This window comes from Amblyraja radiata, chromosome 17 (genome assembly GCF_010909765.2).
Source record: "Amblyraja radiata isolate CabotCenter1 chromosome 17, sAmbRad1.1.pri, whole genome shotgun sequence".
Classification (NCBI taxonomy): domain Eukaryota; kingdom Metazoa; phylum Chordata; class Chondrichthyes; order Rajiformes; family Rajidae; genus Amblyraja; species Amblyraja radiata.
The window spans coordinates 12,893,746-12,921,254 of record NC_045972.1 but is presented as its reverse complement, the minus strand read 5'-3'; the positions used below and the strand labels follow the sequence as shown (position 1 = coordinate 12,921,254).

General features: G+C 43.0%; 1 protein-coding gene across 1 annotated transcript; it reads left to right on the top strand.

Moving 5' to 3' along the window:
• Nucleotides 1-3,007: 3,007 nt before the first annotated feature.
• On the top strand, nt 3,008-25,949 carry LOC116982504. The gene is made up of 6 exons (XM_033035754.1): nt 3,008-3,176; nt 11,363-11,470; nt 11,979-12,118; nt 16,002-16,098; nt 23,045-23,169; nt 24,823-25,949. The coding sequence occupies exons 1-6, from the start codon at nt 3,098-3,100 to the stop codon at nt 24,997-24,999; spliced, it is 726 nt and encodes a 241-aa protein (XP_032891645.1). The 5' UTR covers nt 3,008-3,097; the 3' UTR covers nt 25,000-25,949.
• Nucleotides 25,950-27,509: the final 1,560 nt, after the last annotated feature.

Sequence of the window (27,509 nt, the reverse complement as noted above, 5' to 3'; positions counted from 1 at the left end):
CTTCCCTGTGCCCCACCTGCATGTGCACCAATTTCTCCCACTATCACTCTGCCCTTTTCACCTCAGTCTTGTTTCCTTCCACCTGGATCCCTTTCCCATGCCTCAGTCTGAAGAGGGGTCTTGTCCCGAAACGTCACCCATTCCTTCTCTCCAGAGATGCTGCCTGTTCAGCTGTGTTACTCCAGCATTTTATCTCTATCTCACAATTTTACGCCTCTTCTCTCTTTCTTCTTCTTTTCGTGTCCACCTTGTAACAAATGTTGGCCTCGCTGTCATTGTCTGTCCTGAAAAGGACGCAAGCTTCCGGCTACAATCAGTGGAAGCCATCACTTGTCGCAATAGCAGAAGCGTCCAGCCCCGCGACGTGGACACTTCTGCTATGGGGCCTCTTCTCTACTGATCTTACACCCTTTAGTCTCCATTTCCTCTCTGGCCTTTGTCGACACATATGCCAATCAAGCCACCTCACCTATATCCACCTTTCACTTTATTCCCACCTCACCTCTCTTCCGGCGTTCTCCCCACTTTTATAATCAGACTGAAGAAGGGTCCAAACACGAAACATCACCAATCCATGTTCTCCACAGATGCTGCCTGACCTGCTGAGTTACTCCAGCACTTTGCTCCAGCCTGTATTTACATGTTAGAACAATCACAAGATCCAAACTCTCACTAGGATACCTGACTCATGAGAATCACCACTTTTTTTTTGGCACCTTCAGCCAGTAGCTCCTCAAGGTGTGATTTTCACCATGGATTTTATTTTGTTATTAATTCATGAGAAGTGGGAGTCATCAGCACAGTCAACCTGTTGCCCATCCCTAATTGTTCTTGGGGACATGGTGGTGAGTCATCTTCTTAAACCAGTGCAATCCTGCAGAATGTATTCCCATTGCACTGTTGAGAGTGGTGGCCCAAGATTTAGACCTTGACCTGATAGCAATATATTTTACAACATTGAACTGGAATGTGCTGCCAGGGGAGGTATATAGAAGCCATATAGAAAGGTAGTTAAATTAGCAGGGCTTAGAGGGATATGTGATTAATGCAGGCAAGTGGGATTGGTATAGGCATAATAGTTAGCATATATATGATGGGCCAAAGGACATGTTTCTCGGCTGTACAACTCTAGGACTTTATTTCTGTGCAGTGTTGAGCATATTTTGGAAGGAAACTTGGTCATTTGTATTCCCCCAACATTAGATGGTATTAGCTATAAGGAGAAGCTGGATGAATTATTTTCTCTGGAGCATCAGTGGTTGAGGGGAGACCTGGCAGAAGTGTATTAAATTATGAGAGGCATAGATAGAAGACAGTCAAAACCTTTTTTCCCAGGGTGATAACGTCAAAGAACAAAGGGCATAGTTTTAATGTGAGAGTGGGCAAAATTTAAAAGAAGTATGCAGGGCAAGTTTTTTTTATACAGAGTGGTGGGTGCCTGGAACCTTTTGCCTGGGGTGGTGGTGGAGGCAGATACGATAGTGGCATTTAATAATAATAATATATTTTATTGTCATTGCACATAAGCGCAACGAGATTTGGTATGCAGCTTCCATCCGATGTCGTAACATAAATAACTAATAAAATTTAGATTTAGATACCCCGAGAACATGGATTGTAAAAAGAACAATAAAATAGTCAAAACAGTTCAAGCAGACTAAAGTGCAGATGTGTCTGTGCGACGTGACCAGGGGGGATGGGGGGCACTCAGCAGGGCCGGTTCAGAGCCGCTATAGCTCTGGGAATGAAGCTGTTCCTGAGTCTGGAGGTTCGGGCGTAGAAGGCCTTGTAACGTCTGCCGGAGGGAAGTAGTTTGATCAGTCCATTACAAGGGTGTGAGGAGTCTTTATGGATGCTGACAGCCTTCCTGAGGCACCGTGTGTGGTAGATGCATGTGTAAACATGTGTAAGCATGTTGCCATGCAGGGAATGGAAGTATATGGATCACATGCAGACAGAGGAGATTAGTTTAACCTGGCATTATGTTTGGCACAGACATTGGCCATGTCCATGTTCGAAGGACATGTTCGAGTGCAATACTGTTCTATGTTTTGCTCATTCCATTTGGGAAGGTGTAGGGTGGTATTTCCAAAACGTTTTCAAGTGATTTTCAAAGATTTCAGGTAGCATTAACATATTAAAAATCTTATACCAGTTTTCAAACTCTCCCAGAACTTTCACTTTCCCCGCTCCGAACCCACAGCCCTCGAGGTGCTCTGTGTTCCACCAACTCTGGCTCCAGATTCAATCGCTCCATCACCGGCAGTCACCTTGTACAATAATCACATAAACAGGTGCAAACTCTCAAAGATAACACCAGCGGCCAAACTCCGGAAATCCCCTGCTGAATCAGTCCTCATCTTTGCTTTCCTCCAAGTTGCTCCTTGAAACTTAGCTCATTGACCATTAAATGGGATTTGTTCAGAAGTCATCCCTCAGAAATATGGAGACAAGGAACTGCAAATGCTGGAGTCTTTTGCAGAACACAAAGGTAGATGGACGGGAAAGGAATGAAGGGTTATGGTCTGAGTGTAGGTAGATGGGACTAGGTGAGAGTAAGTGTTCGGCACGGACTAGAAGGGCCGAGATGGCCTGTTTCCGTGCTGTAATTGTTATATATGGTTCGGTGGTGCTGCTGCAAGTGAGAATTTCTGGGACATTTCTGGGAAAAATAGAATTTCTGTCTGGGACACATGACTCTTGTATTTCCAGCAGGTTCCCCATTGTTATTTCGATTTCCAGCACCTGTTTTTGTTTTACATCTGGGCTTTATAGATGCTACTGGCATTAATGTGGATGTATCTGCAGGTCACAGAGGGGTTGGTGTGAGAGCTGGTGCCATGGGAGAGTTGGTGTTACATATTTTCCAGCTGTTCAGGGTGCACTGGGCAGGTATTCTGCTGGTACATTGTATTCGCTGCCACTGAGTGAACGCGTGGGAAGGGGAAGGGTGGAGTTCCTCAGCCACGGGGCGGGCTCTCTCTCTCGCCACTCCGCTATAAGAGGAGCTTCTGGTCCTTTAGGAACAGTTCTGTCAATATCGGTTCCCTTTCACTTCAGTCACCGCTGCTCCTCTCTTTCCCTCTCTGTCTCCGGGATGGCTGGTCGCACCGTACTCGTGCTCGGGGGAGCCGGCACCGTCGGTTCGGGCATCGTTAAAGTTCTGCTGGAGAAAGGTAAGGGGCCGAATAGCCCGCTACATATAGACCGAGGGAGAGACCTGTGCTCCACTTCGCAACTTATTCCGTGCTCACTTCAGTTCCAATGAGTGATTGAATGACAGATACAGCAGGGTCCACGCCGACCACCCGTTTACATCCCCTATGTTCTCCCACTTTTTAATTCACTTCCCTGCACACTCGGGGCAATTTGCAAGAAGTCAATTAACCTACAAACCTGCTCGACTTTGGGATGTGGGAGGAAACTGACATCTCTTTTTCTAATTATCTTTTGCACTAATGCCTTGTTTTCCCACACATTTTATTTTGAGTGTTGTAGAATGCTGTGTAATTGTATGTATAATATGTTTATAGTCTATGTATAATATGTTTATAATATGTTTATAATCTATGTATAATTGACGTTTGTGTGTGTGTGGGTCTATATGCATGATAGACACAGAATGCTGGAGTAACTCGCTGGACTGGCAGCATCTCTGACGAGAAGGAATGGGTGACCCTTCTACAGGCCGGGTCTCGACCCGAAACGCCACCCATTCCACTTCTCCAGAGATGCTGCCGGTCCCGCCCAGTTGCGCCAGCATTTCGTGTCTATCTTCGGTGTAAATCAGTATCTACAGTTCCTTCCTACACATTATGTGATGTTGCTGTAAGGATGGATGTCATAGCACCTGTCCTCACCGCACTTGGGCATATGACCATAAACTCGACTTGCCTAACCATATAAGCAAAACGTTACATAATGATTTAACAAAAAAAACAACCCAATAATTAGTGCATTCATGTAAAGTGACACTCTAACGAATGTGAAATAATAAATGGAGGACACACACACACACACACACACACACACACACAGGCCAATCGGCCAGTATGGTTTTGCCAGCCATTTAGCAGAGGCTGGTAACTTCCCGCCCTGTATTTCACCCACCGCCCTGCAGTCTGTGTTGAAGCAGGGCAGACGGACAGACCCAGAGGGAGAGCGGCTTTAAACGGGCAGGCACAGAGGCACATTGCCTCCCCCCAAATGCCCCAGTTTCAAGCTTGTATCCAAGTCATTTGGGGGACTTGTCTTTTTTTTTAATTAAAAAAATAAAAACCTTTCAGATCTGACCAGCTCGTTGTAAAAGCAAATCAGTCTTCGTTCCCAAGATAGACTCAAAATGCTGGAGTAACTCAGCGGGACAGGCAGCATCTCTGAAGAGCAGGAGTGGGTGACGTTTTGGGTCGAGACCCCTTCTACAAACTGAGTCTTCGTTCCCCTTTGGTCCTTGCGGCTGAAGAAGGGTCTCGACCTGAAACGTCACCCGCTCCTTCTCGCCAGAGATGCTGCTTGTCCCGCTGAGTTACTCCAGCATTGTGTATCTATCTTCGCTTTAAACCAGCATCTGCAGTTCTTTCCTACATTCGTGACAATTACTTTGCGCCTTTGATCTTTGGCACCTTTGCCAATGGACATGGATTCACTCCATCGGGTAATTTCATTATTTCGAACACCACTGAAATCTCACCTGTCCATTGCTCTACAACGCTCCCAGCTTCCTGGCTTTCCCGATATAGCCCAAGTCACTGGCTGCCAAGAATCAGTCATCGCTGCACGCTAATGTCGCAATTACCCGCGTTAATAAGTTATATGATAGTCGTGCTAGCCCATTCCATCCACCCATAATCACAGGATGGGCCGAGTTTAATACAAGTAAAAACAATGTCTGGAATTTTACTAAGCTTGATCGAGACAATGGAAGTGATATTCAGTTGACACCCCCTTCATTGAGGCTCAGTAATTCCTATGTCATTATTCGAGTTCGAGTTATTTGGCATTAACCTCGTGTGATGAATTTGGTTGTGACGTTCATGGAACTTTTACGGATTACAAAGGTTTCCCTTCTCACCTGACCAGTTTCTGAATAACTATGTATCAACTTATCACGCAGTGACTGGACTGAAGGCTTTGCAAAGATGAAATATATTTTTACTAGGTTGCAATCATTACATAGTTAAAAGCCAGTCAACTTCCAAATTAAATTAACCAGCTGTTTATAAAACACGACAAGGTGCGTGTTTGATTTTGTTTGCCATTTACCCACGCATCAACCAATAATGACAATACTTCAAGCCATGTATGTCCGATGGCCGAGAAATATATTTTCTCTCCCCTTATTATTATTATTATTATTTATTATTATTTTTGCATTAATCATGCGTTTTGTATTAGGAAGGATTCCGAGTGCAGAATATGCAAAATAACTCCCTGCCTGGGACTGTCATTCAATAGATTAGTGCAAAGTGCTGGGGTAACAGCGGGCCAGGGAGCTTCATGGATTGGACCCCACATCAGAACCAACACGAAACGTCGCCTATCCATGTGCTCCAGAGCGTTGCCTGCTCGGCTGATCGTTACCTAAGCACTTTGTGTCTTTTTGTAAACCAGCATCTGCAGTCCCTTGTCTCTAATCGATTGGTGCGTTGGAAATAGATGAGTGAAGTGGTAGATAGATGAAATTTGCCTTTTGTTTTATTTTTTCATTCATACAACGCGATTGACATTGGGCTAACCGTTATTGCACACCAGAAAACATTGGTGTCCTCTGAAAGGCTTGTTCAGCTACTTCAGAAGGCTACTCAGATTCAACTATGTTCAAAATATTGGTCACTTGGCCCCTTGCCTGATTTCTTTCTCTGAGGGATCTGAATCATGGTGACTATTACAGACACCAGGTCTTGTTTCTCTCACATATAGGAAGGAACTGCAGATGCTGGTTTAATTCGGGTCTTGACTCAAAACTTCACCCATTCCTTCTCCCCAGAGATGCTGCCTGTCCCGCTGAGTTACTCCAGCATTTTGTGTCTACCATATTTCTCTCTCTCCATATTTATTGAAATAACTAATTTCAAATTAACAAACTGCCTTGGAACGTTTGTCTCTGAATTATGAACGCAGTTCACTGGGTTACCATTCTGGCAATACACTGTCCCCTTGCTTTAACGAGCCAGTGTCTTTTTAAACGTAACCATTTTCACCCCTGCTACTTTCTTTCCTCAAAGTCTTTTCACTATTTTCTTTCCACCTTACCAGTCAGTGTAGATTCAATGGGATGTAAAAGTATAAAACCTTGGAACTGAAATATATCATGCACATTGCCATGAATTCTCGGGAGGAAGGTCCTGAGTGTATTGTTATGATAGGTTAAGGAATGACTGAGAGGAGGAAGATTGAACTTTATTGACTTCCATCACAGTGAGGAATGTGGAATCCACTGTGGTGGATGTTTATGTTAACCTATACGTTGTTGTGTATCTTGTTGCTTTTCACTTAGTATGGCTGTATGGTAACTCAAACTTCACTGTACCTTAACTGGTACATGTGGCAATTAACTGACCTTGAAACCTTGAAAGGCAAACAAAAGCCGGCACGCACTTGATATGCTTACAAAAAGCTTGTTGGTTGAGTTTTAGAATTGTCATGGGTGAATTGGTAATGATTGCAATTGAAATAAACCACCTTGCATTTTCAAACATCAATCATTGTAATAGTTGCAGGAAAAGCTGGTGCATTATGATTAGGAGAGAGTGTATGCAAAGAGAGAGATGCAGAAGATAGACACAACAAGCTGGAGTAAGGCCAAGGGTGTCCCACGAGCTCTGTGAGTAACACTGAGCGACACAGTTGTTTGAGAAAATACTGCCTTTAATTTGTTCTAAAGTTTAAGTTCATTACGACCTGGGAGAAGAAGTTGGCTTGGTTTCCGAACCAGATTTTATTCCATTGACACCTCCTGTGTGAACATTTGGCTGCCAGCTCTCAGTGTGTGGTGAAGGAGTGTTAACAAGATCTGGGCAGGTAGAGTAGGAATCTGGGGGTCCCCAACATTTTTCTTTGGTTGGGATTGGTGGGAGCTTGCTGAGGTTCCTGAAAAGCAATTGTTTTCAATGCAATTGTATGTTGCTCATTTGTATTTATCAATTGTCTTTATCAATCATGAAAAGGCAAATTGAGATCCTCAATGAAATGGACTATAATCCTCCCGTGCAATGGTTTTGAATGAAATCAAAATCTAACTAAGTATGTAAAAAATATATATTTTAAATGATGAAAGATTAAAAGGTGCCGGTGTCTAGAGGGAGTTGGGAAGAATCATAGTCATACAATGTGGAAACATTTGCCCACATCGAACAACATGTCTCATCTACACTAGTCCCAACATTGTGCATTTAGCCCATATCCTTTTCAACCTGTCCTATCCACGTACCCGTCTAATTGCTTCTTAAACGTTGTGATAAACCTTGACTCAACTACTTCCTCCAGCAGCTAGTTCCATACACTCTTTGTGTGAGAAAGTTGCCCCTCTGATTCTTATAAAATGTTTCCCCTACACCTTAAAGTTATGCCCTCAGGTTCTCGATTTCCCCCACTCTGGGCACGAGACTCTGTGCGTCTACCTGATCTATTCCTGTCATGATTTTATGCGCCTCTATAAGATCACCCCTCATCTTCCTGCACTCCAGGGAATAGGGTCCCAGTCTGCTCAACCTCACCTTATAGCTCAGGCCCTTGTGTCCTTGTAAATCTTCTCTGCACCCTTTCCAACTTAACACCATATTTTCTATGACATGGTACTCAGAATTGAACACAATACTCTAAATGCGGCCTCACCAACATCTTATATAACTGCAACATGACCTCCCAACTTCTATACACAATACTCTGATTGATGAAGGACAATGTGCCAAAAGCCTTTTTGACTACTTTATCTACCTGTAACGCCACCCTCAAGGAACTCTGTGCCTGCACTTTTAGATCCCTCTGCTCTACAACGCCAACCAGAGCTCTAGGGTTCACTGTGAAGGTCCTCCTGCCCATGTTAGACTTTGCAAAATGCAATACCTCACATTTCTCTGTATTACATTCCATCAACCATTCCTCAGCCCACCTGCCAACCGATCAAGATCCTGCTGTAATTTTTGACAACCATTTTCACTATCTGCAATACCACCCACTCTAGTATCATCAGCAAACTTGCTAATCTTGCCATGCACATTCTCAGCCCATTCATTGATGTAGATGACAAATAATAATGGGCCCAGCACCGAACGCTGAGGCACATTACTAGTCACAGGCCTCCAGTCCGGGAAGAAACCTTCCACCCTCTGCTTTCTTCCATGAAGCCAATTCTATCCTTTCAGCTATCTCCCATTGGATTCCATGCAATCAAACCTTCCAGAGCAGCCTACCTTGTGGAACCTTGTTGAATGCTTTGCTGAAATCCATATATACAACATCTACAACTCTGCCCTTATCGACCTTTTTGGTCACATCTTCAAAAAACTCAATCAGATTTGCGAGGCATGACCACCCACATACAAAATCATCATGACTATCCCTGCTCAGCCCTTGTCCATCTAAATGCATGTGTGTCGTATCCCTCAGAATACTTTCCTCTAACTTTCCAACTACAGATGTTAAGCTCACTGGCTTACAGTTCCCAACCCTTTCCCTGCAGCCCTTCTTGAATAGAGGCACAACCTTTGCCACCTTCCAGTCTTCCGGCACCTCCCCTGTATTTATCTACTTTCCCATAGTGTTCTTGGATATATCTGATATGGCCCGGGAGATTTGTCTACCTTCGTAGGCTTCAGGACCTTCAGCACCTCTTCGACTGTAATACTGACTTCCATTGACTTGCCTTCTCCCATTTGGGCCCTCTACCTATTGCAGGAGAAAACTCTCCTGAACACTTTTGGTCAATATTGGTAAAGTTAAAATCCTCTAGTACGACAATCTTATTTGACCTGCAGCTGTCTGCAATCTCCTGGCATATTTGTTCTTCTACTTCCCGTGGAATATTTGGGGGCCTGCAGTAGACCCCCCAGCAAGGTGATCATCCTTTTCTCGTTCCCCAGCCCCACTCGTATAGCCCCACTAGATGAACTGTCTGTAACGTCACCTGTGATCACTGTTGTGACATCCTCCTTAACCAATAACGCAACACCCGTCCTCTTTTACCCTCACTCTTGTCTCGCCCGAAGCACCTGTATCCTGGAACATTGAGATGCCAGTCCTGCCCCTCTCATAATCTGTTGAATAGGAATGCTAAAATGCAGGCATTTAGCATGGTAAAAGCATTAGGCTTTACTGCAAAAGGATTTGGGTTCAACAGCAGAGATAACTCACTCCAATTATGCTAGGGCCTGGTGAGAACAAATTGTTAGGTCCTGGTAAGTATCAATCTGGTCTACCTAAGGAAGGAAAAGATTCACCAGATGGTTTTCCAGTGACAGTGGCTTTGTTGAGATGGTTCTATTGAAGTGCATACATTTCCTATTGGGCTTGCAGGGAGAACGCAGGATAATATTTCCCTGACAACTAAAATCAAAAGAAAGTCAGCCATTCAGGATATAGATGAGAAGATTCTTCAGCAAGAGGATGATGCCTTTGTGGAATTCCTGCCCAAGAAGTGCTGTAAAGAATCAGCATAATCTCACTGACTGATGGAACAGGTCTGAAGGGCTGAGTGGTCTCCTCATTCTTCTTCTTTGTCTCTAAGATATCTTTTGGCTCAGAGATGGATTTGTACACAATCCAATGATTTTGTGGCCACCTATCATTTTCACTAGCGTCTTTTATTACAGATTGTATTTAATTAGTTGAATTTATGTTTATCTATTGCCAAGGAGTGCTATGACTTGGACTCTTCTCTCTGGGTGATTCATGGGTCACTAATAAGATCACTAATGATCTTAAGTGCACTAGAATGCGAGTGACCGTGACCATCAAAATAGTCTGCCTGAAGAAGGGTCTCGACCCGAAACGTCACCCATTCCTTCTATCCAGAGATGCTGCCTGTCCCACTGAGTTATGCCCCTGTCCCACTTAGGAAACCTGAACGTAAACCTCTGGAGACTTTGAGCCCCACCCAAGGTTTCTGCGTGGTTCCTGGAGGTTGCAGGTGGTTGCCGGAGGTTGCAGGTAGTGGAAGCAGGTAGGGAGACTGACAAAAACCTCCGGGAACCGCCCGGAAACCTTGGGTGGGGCGCAAAGTCTCCAGAGGTTTCCGTTCAGGTTTCCTAAGTGGGACAGGGGCATAACTCCAGCATCTTGTGTCTATCTTCGGTGTAAGCCAGCATCTGCAGTTCCTTCCTACACATTTTCTAGAATCTATTTTGTTGAAAAAATGTCTCTGTAACTACAGGTTGGCCACCCAAGCAGTGAGGATGGAGATTTGTACCATTCAATTGAGTTCATTTATGAGCTCTTGCATCAGTGCTGACTATATCGGATGTGGGTTGAATCTGTGCCACGTGACATCCTTAACAAACACACTATAGTGATTGAAGTTTATCAGCTGGAATAAAATGTTGTTACAGTTGCAGACTGATTTTTGTATGAATCCATTAACTGATATGCAGCTGACGTCTAACGCATTTGTGACAAGTAGTTGAGTTCGATTTGTCTGTTCCTGTTCGGTTATCACATATTTGTTCATATTCACAATGACCATAAAGTGTCATCATCATCACAGGGTTGCTGACTAGTATTTTCTCAACCACTGTGTCTAGTTTGTCTGCCTTCTGTCTGTACAAAGAAATGTACTTATACAGCACCTTCCACGCCTTTAGTGCATCACACCCTCCTTTGTGTAAATTTCCTTTGATACTTTTACCATTGTTATAAAGTCAACAGATGCAACAAGCCATAAGTCCATCAAACAAATGAGCAGAATTCGGCCATTCAGTACATCGAGTCTGGTCCGCTATTCGACCATGGCTGATCTATTATTCCCAATCAACCCCATTCCCCTGCCTTCGCCTCATAAACTTTGACACCTTTACTAATCAAGAACCTCTCTATCACTTCTTTAAAAATACCCAATGTCTTTGCCTCCACAGCCGGCAGGGGGAATGAATTCCACAGATTCATCACCCTTTGACTAAAGAAATTAGGACAGAAAGCCTTTTATATACAGCACAGTCTCTCAAAATGAAAATGACCAGCAAATCGATTTTGGAGTGGATGCAGTCCAGGCCACCCTCACTAAATTATATGTTGAATTTAATCACAAATCTGGAAAGTGAGGCAAAGGTGATTCCTCTTATCTCATCCCCCTTCTGAAGAGCATTGCTGTGGCACATGGACTAGATTGCTGGGGCTATATTTGAATTATTTTTATTTTTATTTTTTTTAGGCTTCCGTGTGGCAGTGATATCCAGAGATGCAGCCCGATTAGAGAAGGTGAAAAATTTTGTTCCAGCCGCGACAAGATCCAGGCTTTTTACACTGGTTGGAGATGTAGGTAAGGTATCCTTGCATTAACTCAAACTGCTCTTCTTTGCAATCATTGGAAAGGGAAAAATTGGCATTAATAAACAACATGAATCAAATGGTCAAAGAGCATTGTCGAAGTGTGAATCTGGATTAGTTTTGAATCTCCTTTGAGATACTGATAAGATTGAGGTTGAATGGAGGGGAGACTCATTTGGATCTCAAATGTTGGAACTCGAACATTGGCAAATCCAGTTTCTGAAGTTTGTAATCGCCACATAAAAACAGCATCCACTTTTGTATTGTACAGCAGACAAAACACTGTCCTAAATATACACAAGAACATGCTGTCTTTTTACCTGCTGGGATCTTAAGCAGAGCGTTGGAGAGGCCAGAGTTGTAAACACCAACTTTGGAAATAGGACTGACATGTAATGATCACTTTAGCACATGTTGGTCGTGGCGTGGAGTGACTCGTGTCTTTATTTGCATCACTGTACTTTTGGTGGTTTTTAATCAGCTGCCTGAATTGGTTCCAGGTTCCGAAGAGGGTGCGGAAGCAGCAAAAAGCGCAGTGCTGAAGGCTGTTGGGACGGTGACCGATATTGTGTCATCCCTCGGCTTCAGCTGGTGGCAGGGTGGACCCCCACACACTCAGACTCTCGAAGAACTCAACCGGGTAAGTGGCAGAGATCTTTGGTTTGGTTCAATTCATTATTTCTTGTTGCGTGCTATCCAGTCAGCGAAAGGACTATGAAGGAAAGAACTACAAATGCTGGTTTAAACCGAAGGTAGACACAAAAGGGGTCTCGACCCGATACGGAACCTATTCCTTTTCCCCACAGATGCTGTCTGACCCGCTGAGTTACTCCAGCTTTTTGTGTCTATCTTCAGCGAAAAGACTATTCAGATCCACCATCAATTTTCCAGTAACTGGAATCTCCTTTAATCTGGACAAAATTACGAGAGAGCATTTGAACCCCTCTCCCCCCCCCCCCCCCCTCCCTGGAAGCCCCCCTGAGAATGTGACATCTAGGCTGGGTGAGGCAGCCGAGCCGATCTCAACCTCAGTGGGACTTCTGCACCGGACAACGGGTCGATTTGCTCCCTGCAGCTGGGGCACTGAAACTCCAGCCTGGCTGGAGCCGGCAGATCCATTCCCATAGCCGACTTCTGAGGCCAAATTTGCAGGCTGGTATCTCGGCTCCCCGGCAGCCTTGGCAGACTGTCCTGGTACCGACGGACTCCTCTCAGAAGCCATGACCTCTGTCAATCCGGCAAAACGGATAGCCCAGAAAGCCTCTGGAACCAAAGGTGCTGGAAAAACGGCAGTGGACCTGTACATGATTACAATCAAGCCATCCACAGTGTACAGACACAGGATAATGGGAAGATAAACTTCAGTAAAGACTGATTAAAGATAGCCTGAAGGTCTCCAATGAGGTAGATGGTAGGTCAGAACCGCACACAAGTTGGTGATAGGATCACCTACTTCAAACTCTAACTTTTAACCAAGGCTTTGAGCAGCATTGCACTTTATAATCTTAAAATATGCTTAAAATGCTTGTGATTACATTAATCTGTCTCTCAAGGACTTTGATAAATGTTGGTTAAATGAAGGATTTTTTTTAGATAATATCAAGACTCTAGATTTTTTTACATGATTATATGAAACAGTTAAAGTACATCAATGTCTGACTTTATGAACCTTGTGCAGTTTTGTAGGTGGTTTGACGTCAGCAGTACACTTATTTATTAACAAGACCGGTTTTGAACCTACATTTTGAACACATGCCATTTTAAAATATGCATGTTTGCAGCGTAAAACTGCAGGGCTGCTTGACTGCTCTTGCCTTTGTTGTTCAGCAGATCCATAGCAATTGGAAATGTTCCCCTTTAATTGCATCTGGACTTTTGAAAATAGTAATTGTAATAGATGTCTTATTCATGTACCCTTCTCAATGGCCCAGAGACTTTAAAAACAAAATCCATGTTTTGGGGATCTGGGCATCATTGGCAAGACCAACATTGATTGTGTGTCTCTTATTGTACTCGTGGGGATGGTTGGGAGCGGCAACTCGATTCGTTGCAGTCCTTCTGACGAAGGTTCTCCCACAATAAGACTTAGTGCCATGCTCATGATTAAACATGAACATTTATGTAATTAATTGCAATACTCTGTTCCTTTCATCTTAGGAATGGTTTTTACATTTTGTGACTCATTCTCTCTGAAGAACATGGAAATGTTCCATGATTTTCAAAGTAATAAGCATTGACATTCATTTACATAATGTTTGTGTTTGACTGTATAAGGTCTCCCTGGGTTACAAACGGCCTGCCTTGTGGAAATCTGAATTTACATAATTTCTCCCATACATTTTTAAACCATTTTTTAAGCTAACAATAATTACATATTTCAAGGGAATCCGTAATAACTGGAAACATATATATTCCATTAGTTTAATTATGGATAGTGTTAGAGTGATTATGGAATGGAATGAAAGGATTATTGTTAATGCTTATAGAGCGATTACAATATGTGATTCTGTGGAAAATTACGTTTCTATCTTAAAGAAAAATCGTCAAACTGACAATTTCCAGGAATGGATCTCTCTGTAGACTGGGAGCTGCCTGCTTGGTTTAGTTGGCAATTTTGTTACTCTGAAGAATAGCTAAGTGGCAATAGAACCAAACGGGAGTAGTGAGGCGTATATTTTGCAGAGTTACAGGGGGAAATGGAAAATGGACTAATGGGAATGCTCTGCTGTGCTGACATAGATTTGATAGGTTGAATGGCCTCTTTCTATGTCTAAAGTAATATTTCATCATCTACCTCGATCTCTTGTTTGCCCCAGACATTATTTTACCTTTGTCCACCCATCTGCTAATCAAAAATCCCTCTCACCAGTCTGAAGAAGGGTCCCGACCCGAAATGACACCTATTCTTTTTCTTCAGAGATACTGACTGACCCGCTGAATTACTCCAGTTTTTTTGTGTCTATCCCCTCTCACCTTTATCTACCTATCCCTAGCCAGGCTTTGTTCTGCCCCTGGCTTCTTTTCTTCTGACACCCCCTCCCTCCAGAGTTGCTGCCTGACCCGCTGGGTTATTCCCGCACTTTGTGTTTCACTCAAAATTCCAGCGTCTCCAGTCATTGTGTCACCAGCCCAACATCTGGCATTTAATTGAAATTTGCATCTTTGTCCCAAAATTCCATTTTATTGCCTAACAACTACACGCAGGGTTTCGAAATAAAGTATGGCCTTAATTTTTATCTTGTGGAAAGAATTGTGGTATTGTCTTATTAGATTGAAGGCAAGTACTTCAGGCACATAATCCTGTTTGGGAGAAGAAGTCCTTGGTTTTTTTATATTAACCATTAGAGGACTTGACCTACAAGGCCAATTACTTCGATGTTCACAGCATAGGTAAGATAGACAGTCAGTGCCTTTTTCATCCAAGATAAAATGCTAAATACTAGAGGGCGTAGCTTTAAGGTGAGAGGGGGAAAGTTTAACAGAGATGTGTTTGCTTAGAGTGGTAGGTGTCTGGAACATGCAGTCAGAGGTGGTGATACCCAGGAAGTGTTTTCATAGACACATGCAGGGAATGGGGGGGGGGGGGGGGGGGGGTGGGGGGGGGCGGATATGGACCACATGTATTAGTTTCAGTAGGCATCATGTTTGGCACAGATTTTGTGGGACAAAGCCTGTGTTGTACTATTCTATGTAGGAAGGAACTGCAGATGCTGGTTTAAACTGAAGATAGACACAAAAAGCTGGAGTAATTCAGTGGGTCAGACAGCATCGCTGGAGAAAAGGAATGGGTGACGTTTCAGGTCGAGACCCTTCTTCAGACTGAGACTCGGAAAGGGAAACAAGAGATATAAACGGTGATGTAGAGAGATATGGAACAGATGAATGAAAGATATACAAACAAGAACCTAGGCCACAGCTAACAATGGCCTGTTTCCTTTATCATCATTACTTTTTTGCATATATTTCATTTATTTTACTCCCTGACTCTCAATCTGAAGAACAGTCTCAAACCGAAATGTCTCCTATTCCTTTTTTCCAGTGATGCTGTCTGACCCTCTGAGTTACTCCAGTTTTTTGTGTCTATCTTTTTGCCGTTCTATGTTCTATTCTATACCTTGACTGGAAGATTTTCGTTTGGTTCCTTCTTCTGTTCTTGATAGACTTTGCCTAGTGCGTAAACCCCAACGTACTCCCCCAGCTCCAGCCTCCAGGTAGATTGACTCGTTTATCATCAGTGGTTAGGTTTCTGGGCAGGTAAAGCAGACTTGGCCGTAATATCTGCAGTTCCATCGCTCCAGTCTAACTGTACCTAACCACCACCCACTCACATTTCACACAGGGGTTTAACTTTGTCCACCTCCCCAGCACCCTCTGATTAATTGTAGCAATTTAGATTTTTTTAAATCATGAAGAAAACTTCTCCTCAGTTACGGCATGTAGCTTTAAGTCAGAACTTGTATCAAGAACGTTGCAGCAGCCTGAATAAGTTGCCACTGTGTTAATCACTGTATTGTGTGCTCCAGGTCCTGAACACCCTGTTGCTAAGTACTTTCACATCCTGGAAGGCATTCTTTCCGCTGGTTAAAGATAACCCCAACGGATCATATACATTTATAACTGGTGAGTAGTCAACAATGGCGTGTGGTGATGTTTATCGACAAATAAATAATATCACAAATTCCTTAATTTCTAAAAAGTGTATTGTTTTCAGTCTGAAGAAGGGTTTCGACCCGAAACGTTGCCTATTTCCTTCGCTCCATAGATGCTGCCTTACCTGCTAAGTTTCTCCAGCACTTATGTCTACCTCCTATTGTTTTCACTTCTGCTTTTGAACATCTAATTGTGCAGTCCCTTCTGGTGATTGCTAAATGGCAGAGGCACAATTTTCCATGACTTGTAGTCAATGGACATATATATAGATCAATTAACTTAGTTACTGGACAGATGTATGATAGGAAAGATTTAGATGATATTGGCCAAATGCTGACAAATACGAATCGGCCAAATGACAACTTGGTCGGCATGGAATAAGGTGGGCCGAAAGGCCTGTTTTCTTGATGTGTGGATCTATGACTCTACTCATGTAAGCAATGTTTTCTATGATTTCATTATCAAAGTCCGAGCCAGATACAGTACAGAAACAGACACTTTAGCCCACTGAGTCCATGTCACCTGATGCAGCATCCTACCTACATTCTATGGCGAGTTCTGGTGGCCAATTAATCTACAACCTGCACAAGTTCGGGATATGGTAGGAAACGGGAACATCCAGCGGAAACCCTCAGTCACAGGGAGAACATGCAAACGCCACACATTAGCACCTGAGGTCAGGATTGAACCTGGGTCTTAAGTGCTGTGAGGCAACATCTCCAACGCCTACAGCTCTGTGCTGACCTTCAAATTTCAATCTTTTAATCTATGTGTGATTTCAATTTCCAAATCAATCAATCCAATAGTATCTGAATCCCAAACAATGCCTATATAATCTTCCAATAATTTATACTTGATTCTAATTCTGGTAAGTAAACAATGTATGGAAAGTAGCGATAATGAAGTGCATCAGTTTTCCATCAATATGGTCCCCTACTCACAGCGACCCTAGGAATGGTGAAACCCGTGGTCTTATTTTATTGCTTTCGAAAAATGTATGACTTGAAAAAAGCTGCATTGGTTTATCTGTACATATTGATGACTGGATCTTACGGTTCGATCTTCTCCCTACCCATCCTCTTCCACCCAAATCCCTCGCCCTACCACATTTTACTCTTCTTCTCTACTTATCTAACACACTTTTGTCTCCTTTTCATCTCTGGCCCTTGTCCACTCATCTGAACATCAAACCTATCCCCTTCACCTGTAATCACCTATCACTCACCATGCTTTGTCCCGCTCCCACCTCTTTTCCAGCTTCCTCCCCCCCTTCTACACTCAGTCTGAAGAAGAGTTGTCATCTGTCCAATTCCTGCACCATCGCTGCCTGCCCTGCTGAGTTGCTTCAGCACTTTGTATTTTACCTGCAGTTCCTTGTGTCTCCAAACCAACACTGGTCATTTTTGTTTACATTGTACTGCACCAATTCTATAGTGATCAGGAACTGTACACCAGTGTATTCTTATAGAAATATGGTCATAGTTCATCGAGGATTAAGTCCCACCTCGCCCTCAACAATGCCATCTAAAGTTAATACCATATGAACAAGGTTAGCTAGAATATGTCCATCTTGTTCTTTGCAACAGCAGAAAGGTTTAGTACCTCCTTAAAATTTTCATTGCACTAATCGACTGTATAAGGTCTGATCTTAAAATGGAAGGGAACTTCAGTCATTTGGCACAGGGGCGGAAAACCTGCGGGGGCCAGAAGGGACACGCCCCCCCCATGTTTTGAGAGGTGGACGACATCCCCACCAGGTTAACCTGCCTGGGCTTGCGGGAAATATGGCCAGCGCGGAGAAGCAGCGCTGATATCCCGTCAGTCCAGACAGGGCTGTAGTTAACAAAGATCTTATAGCGGAGCTATAAGATCTTTGGTAGTTAACCCGGTGAGACAGGCACAGTTGAGCTGCATTCAGCGCTGGATTGAGCCTCCGAAGCCTCGCCCGCGTGTGTGAGTGTGCGCATGCGCGCGCGCCCGCCCGCCAAAAAATTGTGGCCCCCGTCCCCTCCATGTTTTGATAGTGAGTTCCACTCTTGATTTGGCACACAAGACCATCCTGACGTTTGGCAAATGGATTGGGTATACACGGTATATGCAAACAACTGGTATACGTGTTCAGACGAGGGTAGAAAATATAACAGCCCATCACTTTTACACCATTTTTGCTATACTCTTGGAAGTAATTGTCTCACATTTGATTGTTGGGAAGTTTTTGGAGTTGGAAATGAGCTATGACTTTTGCAGGCATTTATATAAAGACTTTTCTTGCTCACCAAGATGCGGGTTTTGTTTCTGCTGAATGGAACAGTTCACCTTTTTGGTATCTATTATCACCATTGAGCAGCAAAAGAGAATGCTATATTCATAGAACATAGAGCTGTACAGCACAGGAACAGGCCAAATGTGTTGGAAGGAACTGCAGATGTTGGTTTACACTGAAGATAGACACAAAATGCTGGAGTAACTCAGGCAGTATCTCTGGATAGAAGGAATTGGTAATGTTTTGATAGAGACCCTTCTTCAGACTGCGACAGCCCACGATGTTCAGGCTGAACATGATGCCAACTTAAACTAATTTCCCCTGCCTGCACATGATCCGTATCCCTCTATTCCCTGCATATCCATGTGCCTATCAGTTCAACCTGTAGATTCTGGTATCATTTTGTTACTTTTGTGTTTCACTTCACTTATTTGAATCATTTTAAGATTCAAAGGGATCCCAGTTTTTTGAAGGGAATTGGCAGCAGGTAAACTTTCTAAACTAGTTTAGGCATGATAAATGCAAGACTAAACGGAAAGATAGGCACTAGTTTTCAATTCTAATTTGGTAACGCCCCTTGGTAAAAGCATACTTAAGGAAAGGGTGTATGTCTGTTAATGCTGTAGTTTGTTTGGACAATTGAATATCAAGCCCTTTAATCTTCATGGTCTTAGTCATTAGAAAAGAAAATCACAATGGTTAATGAAAACTGTAAACTAAACTAAACAGTGTTTTACCATGATGCATGCCTGTGAATGTTTAAATCGTGCTGTCAGGCAATGTGCCAGTTTGGCCTCTGGGTATTCTTTCCAGGTTGAATGGAGTAGCAAGCAAAGAATCAGGGCAAATGGAGCACGTCAACTGTTTTCTGCACCATATTGATCTGCACCATTTTTTTTTGCACCAAAAGATATGTTTCCACCCCAAATTGTACAGGATGAAATGTGAGACACTTGAAATGGTAGAAGGGAAATGTCACTATTCAAGGAGTAACCTCACAGCTAAGATATATTCACGAAATGAGGACCTCATTGAAACATACAGAATAGTAAAAGGCTTTGGATTGAGTGGATGTGGGAGGGTCTCGGACTAGAGGTCATGGGCTCAGAATTAAAGGACGTTCTTTTAGGAAGGAGATGAGGAGGAATTTCTTTAGTCAGAGGGTGGTGAATCTGTGGAATTCATTGCCACAGGCGGCTGTGGAGGCCAAGTCAATGAATATTTTTAAGGCAGAGATAGATAGATCTTTGATTAGTATGGGTGTCATTGTTTATGGGGAGAAGGCAGGAGGGAGAGATAGAACAGCCATGATTGAATGGCAGGGTAGACTTGATGGGGCCGAATGGCCTAATTCTACTCCTATCACTTATGATCATGATCTACTCTGATGTGCTTCCCCTGACTGTAAGAAGTGTGTACAGTCTGCAAATTTAGTTTGCCTTGTTGCAGGTTGAAATTTCCAAGCTGTATTCTTTACAATTAGAGATTTACAATTAGATAGGGCTCTTAAAGATAGCGGAGTTAGGGGATATGGGGAGAAGGCAGGAACGGGGTACTGATTGGGGATGATCAGCCATGATCACATTGAATGGCGGTGCTGGCTTGAAGGGCCGAGTGGCCTACTCCTGCACCTATTGTCTATTGTCTATAATTAACACAGGACGTGTTGCCCTCTAAATAGACAATAGACAATAGGTCATTCGGCCCTTCGAGACAGCACCGCCATTCAATATGATCATGGCTGATCATCCCCAATCAGTACCCCGTTCCTGCCTTCTCCCCATATCCCCTGACTCCGCTATCTTTAAGAACCCTATCTAGCTCTCTCTTGAAAGTATCCAGAGAACCGGCCTCTGTGGCAGAGAATTCCACAGACTCACAACTCTCTGTGTGGAAAAAGTGTTTCCTTATCTCTGTCCAAATGGCTTACCCCTTATTCTTAAACTGTGGCCCCTGGTTCTGGACTCCCCCAACATCGGGAACATGTTTCCTGTCTCTAGCGTGTCCAAACCCTTATATGCAAGCTTATATGTTTCAATAAGAATCCCTCTCATCCTTCTAAACTCCAGAGTCTACAAGCCCAGCTGCTCCATTCTCTCAGCATATGACAGTCCAGCCATCCCGGGAATTAACCTTGTAAACCTACGCTGCACTCCCTCAATAGCAAGAATGTCCTTCCTCAAATTAGGGGACCAAAACGGCACACAATACTCCAGGTGTGGTCACATTAGGGCCCTGTACAACTGCAGAAGGACCTCTTTGCTCCTATACTCAACTCCTCTTGTTATGAAGGCCAACATGCCATTTGCTTTCTTCATGCCTGGATCAATGAAATACCACAGCAAGCGAAGAGGAATACATTGGTTATGGTACCACTTGCAGAGCTCACTATCTTTTGGGGCTATTGCTTTGCAAGGAGGAACACCAGTGTGGGTTGGAGAGTTGAGAGAAATATCACTTGTGTCAGATAATTCACAACGACTTGATACGCAGAAATGAAACGTCAGGTTTTGTTCTTGAGTGTAAATATATAGTAATTAATCTGCTAACATTTCCAGTGGTGTCATTTGTGAATGAAATCCACTTTGAATGAAAAGATTGGTTGCAAAAAAATAATCAATCTGTCCATTTCCCCCTGTTTCTTTTGTCCAGGCATCTTGTAGCATTTTTTTGCATTGCATGAGGTCCATGACATTAATATCTCTGGATTGCTTCTGCAGATGTAATCTCGGACGGTAGTCACGCACATCTAGGGGAAATCATCCAAACTATTTATGATAAAGAAAAAGATAACGCAGACATCAATAGCCACGATCTGACTTTCTATTTATACTTTATAGATTCTGTTTTACCTTAAAGTAGCAGTTATAGCATTTTACATGATTTCATATTTAACACAATTCATCAATGATCTTAGCCAATATTTGGTGAGGTACTGACTCGAAATAGATTTTATTTAACCACGCTATACAGTGTATGTCACGTGCAAATTGTGGTATGTGTGAATTCTACTGTTTCAGACTGAATGTGACAGGGATGTTAAAGTTACACTGAAACCTGAAGGTAGATTCAAATGCTTTCCTGGCGATCTCCACAGAATGCTCTGACTTTCACTCATTCACTTGTTTCTCGCGCAGTGACGCAAGTGAAATTGGACACTCTCTTGGAAACAGCAAATCTGCATATCATGCATATCGAAAACATGATCGGTGGCATGCTGTTTATGAAAACATCTGTCCTTTCAACCCTATTCTCTTTGAATTTATTCTGAAGAAAGCTTTATACCTATAATGTGGTTATGAGAGGACTGAACATATTATCCTGGATGTGTGGGAAGGAACTGCAGATGCTGGTTTAAACCGAAGATAGACACAAAATGCTGGAGTAACTCAGCAGGACGGGCAGCATCTCAGGAGAGAAGGAATGGGTGACGTTTCGGGTCGAGATCCTTCTTCGGACTGGATGCTGCCTGTCCTGCTGAGTTACTCCAGCATTTTGTGTCTATCTATATTGGCGTGGAATTTGAATCATATAGTAACTCGTGTGTGTGTGTGTGTGTTCACATTTATTTGAAAAAAAAATCAATTTCGACTGAAGTAGGTAGTGCAACCAAACATTTTTGAATGAAATTATGACATTGGTTGGGGAAATTCAGTAGTGATTCATTTTAGTATGCCTAATCATTTCGTAGCATCAAGTGTTACGTCGCATGGTGCTCTGTTTTAGCATAAATTTGAGATGAAAGCACTAAACATCAAATATCATGGAAAGCCTCAGCAGAACTCAAACTGGTTTTTCTCGCAAACTGGGAGATCTGACTGAACAGCTTGAGAACTCAAACACTTCCCACAGTCTACAGGGTGTGTTTAAGCTATCGGGGAGATTTCTCTCTACCATTTTGCTGCTGAAATGCTTATAAAATGGATGCTCAGTGGTGGTACCTACAGCAGTGATCCATTATTAGAGAATTCACCGTGGCCATGGCTGGTCGCTTAGATTGGGTCAAGAACCCAATCTAAGTGTCCATTAGTGAAGAGCTGTCTTCAAGTCTTCAAATACTCATTTGCAGGAGACGCAAGGAATGGCAGGTGCTGGAATTTTGTGGAGAAAACAAACTGTTGGAATGACTCAATGGGTCAGGCAGCATCTGTGGAGGACATGGATAGGCAACGATTCAGTTGGGGACCCTTCTTCAGACTCGCATCAATTCCAGGTCTGCACATTCTAAGGCTGTCATCAATGAGATCTGCCACGTTCTATGGCAAGACCGTTCGTTAGCCATGCTGAGAAAGACACAAAGTGCTGGAGTAACTCAGCTGGTCAGGCAGCACCTCTGGATGCATCCACCCTTGCTGTCAAAGATGGACTCCTTACCCATATCCCCTCTGCTCACACTCCCCCTCCCACAGACACAACTTCAACAAGGAGAGAGTTCCTCGTGTAGTTGTCACAAACTTGATCCTTCTGTTTATTTATGTATTCTGATCAGCCATAGATGCAAGGTAATACTGTATCTGGGGAATAACTGAAACATCTCCAGCTGATACGTTACAGCTGAGGTTGAACATATCAGTGCACTGCCGGCTGAGATATAAAGTGCAGAGTGAAACGGTTCATTTAACTCTTTCCCTATTGCTTGCCCCACATGTGCAGGTGGAGCAGGGGAGCGACTGTTGATGCCTGGAACGGGTTTCTTGACCCTCGGAGCTGCCGGAGCCCTTGCTTTCTGCCAGGTTGTCAGAGAGGAGTACCCTGATGTCCCCTGCAAGCTGAATGAGGTAACGGTTTTGATTAAAATAAAGCTATTAGTGGTGGTCAGAGGAAATAAAATGTAGGAACAGGACGGCACGGTGGCGCAGTGGTAGAATTGCTGTCCTCCAGCGCTTGCAGCACCAGAGACCTGGGTTCGATCCTCACCACGGATGGTGTCTGTACGAAGTTTGTAAGTTCTCACCATGACCGCGTGGGTTTTCTCCGAGATCTTCAGTTTCCTCCCAAACTCAAAAGTCGTACAGGTTTGTAGGTTAATGGGCATGGTGTATGTGTAAATTGTCAAATGTTTGTGTAGGATATTGGGGATCGCTGGTTGGCATGGACTCGATGGACCGAAGGGCCTGTTTCTGCTCTGTATCTCTAAACTAAACTAAACTATGCAAGGAACTGCAGATGCTGGTTAATACACAAAAGGATTCAAAGTGCTAGAGTAATTCAGCAGGTCAAGCAGCATCTCTGGAGAACATGGATAGGTGATGTTTCAGTCGAGTCTGAAGAAGTGGCTTGACCCAAAACGTCACCCTTTCCATGTTCTCCAGAGATGCTGCCTGACCTGCTGAGTTACCTACTGAGCACTTTGTGTCCTTTCTGAGAAAAAATACAGATACAGCACATAAACAGGCCCTTCAGCCCACCAATTCCACGCTGACTAGCCATCATCCCAAACATTATCAGTACCCTACACTTTAGGGGCAACTTACAATTTTTACCAAAGCCAATTGACCTACAAACGTGACAATTTTTGGAGTGTGGAAGGAAACCGGAGCACCCAGAGAAAACGCATGCGGTCACAGGGGGAACATCCAAGTTCTGTACAGACAGCACCTTTAGTCAGGAATGAACCTGGGTGTCTGATACTCTAAAGAAGTAGCTTCAGTGCTACACCATGACGCCACTCTAAATATTACATTGCAGCAAGATGGCTTCTTTCTGTACAGATTTAATGATCAATAATGATTTAAATGGAAAATAAAAACTGTGGATCTTGGATTCTTTAGTTTTACATTTGAGCTCTCTCACCTGTCTTGCATGAGAAATATCACTTTACAGCCATTAAAGATGACAGATTTGGTTATCGGATTTTAACTCCAACTTCACATTCTTAATGTAGCCTCCCAATATCGATAAAGGCTTTATACAAACTATTGTTATGTTGAACGTAAACTGACAATATTAAATGTGGATGAAGGAACTGCAAATGCAGATTTGCACCAAAGACAGACACAAAATGCTGGAGTAACACAGCGGGTCAGGCAGAATCTCTGGGGAGAAGGAATGGGTGACGTTTCGGGTCGAGAGCCTTCTCCAGACTCTGATCTGAGTCTGATTCTGCAGAAGGGTCCCGACCCGAAACATCACCCATTCTTCCTCTCCAGAGCTGCTGCCTGACCCGCTGAGTTACTCCACCATTTTGCACCTACTCCATCCAGTCTATCTTCAATCTTAAATGTGGATCCTGGCAGTGTGTTGAATCTGACATGAATACTTAAATGCTGGGAACTGAATGCCTGCTTTTAAGATCAGATGGATTTTAATAATCTATTCAATCATATTTCTGATAGAGGTGATTAGAACTCAACTTTTTATGTTGTCATAAAATGAAAAATCGATTGATTAGTAATCTCAGTGGATGCAAATTCTTGTTGTTCCACCGGCAGGTGAAGTTCAACATGGGTGTGACAACTCCTGATCGGATGGCTCCTGGATTCGTCAATCACATGGATGCCGGTGAAGCTCTAGCCACTATTTTGGAGAAGTCATCTGCTTCCCATCACGTGTTTTGTGTAAATACCCCGGCTGAGCTCAAAACCCTGATTGTGGAAGGGAAAGTTTGAAAGTGAAGACTCTTCAAGCCTGTGGACCAAATCAGCATTCTGTGTTGCATGTATAGTTTATTTTAATTTGACAGTCCTTTAACTCTCCCGTGGTGTGCACTTTACTATAGAAACCAATGATGTGTCTATCCATGCATGCGCTGATCCTTGCAGTAACACTAAAACAGATTAAGATTCAAAGTTATCTTGGTTTTGTTGAATGCCTTAATATAGCACTTAGAATAAGCAATTTGGCCTCGCTCGTTTCTGCTAGCATTTGTCCTTCACCTGAGCTTCAACCTATCTTTCCTCCTCTACGTCTATGAAGGGTCCCAACATGAAACATCGCCGATCCATGTATTCTGGAGATGCTGCCTGACCTGCTGAGTTCCTCCAGCAGTTTATGGTTTTTACCCCCTTACACCCTCTTAACATGCTTGCCCAGCCCCCCTGAGATGGATGCATACAAATCTTATCAGCCATGTGGTAATGAGCTCTATTTTCTCACCAGTCTTTGGGCTAAGAAGTAATTTTGAATTATCCATTGTCTTTCTTGGAGATGGTCTTCCATGGATCATCTCTGGATAGTCTGTCCACACCCAACAAATTAAATTGTTTTCTCTGCACCTACTCGGTTCAAAACCGGCCAGATGTTAAAAACCTCTGTCAGGTCACAATTCCCTTCATCATGTATCTATACACTGTAAATGGCTTGTTTGTAATCAAGTATTGACTTTCTGCTGAATGGATAGCACGCAACAAAAGCTTTTCATTGTACCTCGGTACACGTGACAATTGACAAAACTAAATTCAGCCATTTCTCGAGCCAAGTGGCCCTATTATCAGTTTAGATATGTTTGCAGTCTAACCTTCACTTGTTGGTTACAGTGTCAGCAGTTTAATTTACACATTTACAAACTTTCACTGAAGGAGATAAATCTGGATCTAGGTTGTACATTGACAGAGTAGTGTTTTATGTGAAGAAATTGCCTCATCGATCTATTGTTGAACAGTGATTTGTTTTTGCTGAAAACAACTATATTCTTCAGTAGCAAATGGTGCATTCACATTGAGTATCTGCATTTCAAATGCTGCAACTTCAGATCATCAGGCTGAAATTGAAGACTAGTCTGTGTTTGCCACAGTTAAATGGAAGAATATTCACTGCAATGCAGAAGTATTTAAAGTTCTTATGTTGCATTCACTCATTCATTGGATAGTGCAGGAATACAGTAAAGCCATATTCAATATCATTTTTAGTCTAGATCACAAGGATGCTTGAGCTGGGAGTCATTCATTTGTTCATTGTGCCAACAAGTATTGGCTGTTACTAAGAAGACAGTTTGCAACAATTTATCCATTGGTCCATGCATTCTGGAGATGCTGCCTGACCTGCTGAGTTCCTCCAGCAGTTTGTTTTTATCCCCTTTGCCTTCTTAATATGCTTGTCTAGCCTCCCTTCAGTCTGAAGAAGGGTCTCGGCCCAAAACGTCACCCATTCCTCTCCAGAGCAGCTGCCTGTCCCGCTGAGTTTCTCCCAGCATTTTTGTGTCCATCTCCCTGAGAAGGATCCATACAAATCTCTTCAGCCATGTTTTCAGTTGAAAAACATGACACGGGTGTGGATATCCTCCAAACTTATCTTATCCAAGAATCTTTGGCACTTCAGGTGTGCGTGTATATTACACTTACCAGAAAACAGTCTAAAGTAAAGGGCTGATTTGCTTAACTAACAATAGTCTTAAATATTACATAATAGTCTGACAGGATTAATTGGAGAGTATACATGTTTTATCCTGAATCATTTCCGTTCACACAATACTTAAAATGATGAGAAACTATCTTTGGACCACAAAGTAACAAGGATAATTTGCAATGTGTCATAAAATGGACCATGCAAATATGTATAATTTGCATGACTTCAAATAACTTAGAACAAGTTTCATAAGAACTTTTAGTTTACAGCAAAACAAGTCAACCACTCTAGTTACCACCAGAATCCAATTAAAATCCATAGTTTTAATTTTGTTAAAAAACTTGATCGTTTAGGCAGGTGGGTTGAGGATGGTTGATGGAATTTAATAAAGAGAATTGTCACGTGTTGCATTTTGGGGGCACTAACATGGGCAAAACCTACACAGTGAACGGTAGGGCTCTGGGGAGTGTTGTAGAGCAGAGGGATCTAGGAGTTCAGGTACATAGTTCATTGAATGTGCCATACATGTTGATAGGGTGGTCAAATAGGCTTATGGCACATTGGCTTTAATCAGTCAAAGCTTTGAGTGTAGAAGTTAGGAGGTCATGTTGCGGTTGTATAAGACGTTGGTGAGGCCGCATTTAGAGTATTGTCTTCAGTTTTGTGAACTACATTATAGGAAAGATGTCAAGCTGGAAAAGGTTGCAGAGAAAATGTATAAAAATGTTGCCGGGACACGAGGTTGAGCAGGCTAGGACTCTATTCGTTGGAGCGCAGGAGGGTGAGGGGTGATCATATAGAGGTGTATAAAATCATGAGAGGAATAGATTGGGTA

Bases quoted from the DNA above. Each gene is read 5' to 3' on its own strand.
- LOC116982504 (XM_033035754.1), top strand. From the start codon at position 3,098: ATGGCTGGTCGCACCGTACTCGTGCTCGGGGGAGCCGGCACCGTCGGT. The intron at 12,119-16,001 runs GTAAGTGGCAGA...TGTGTGCTCCAG, and splicing joins CTCTCGAAGAACTCAACCGG to GTCCTGAACACCCTGTTGCT. The intron at 16,099-23,044 runs GTGAGTAGTCAA...CCACATGTGCAG, and splicing joins ATCATATACATTTATAACTG to GTGGAGCAGGGGAGCGACTG.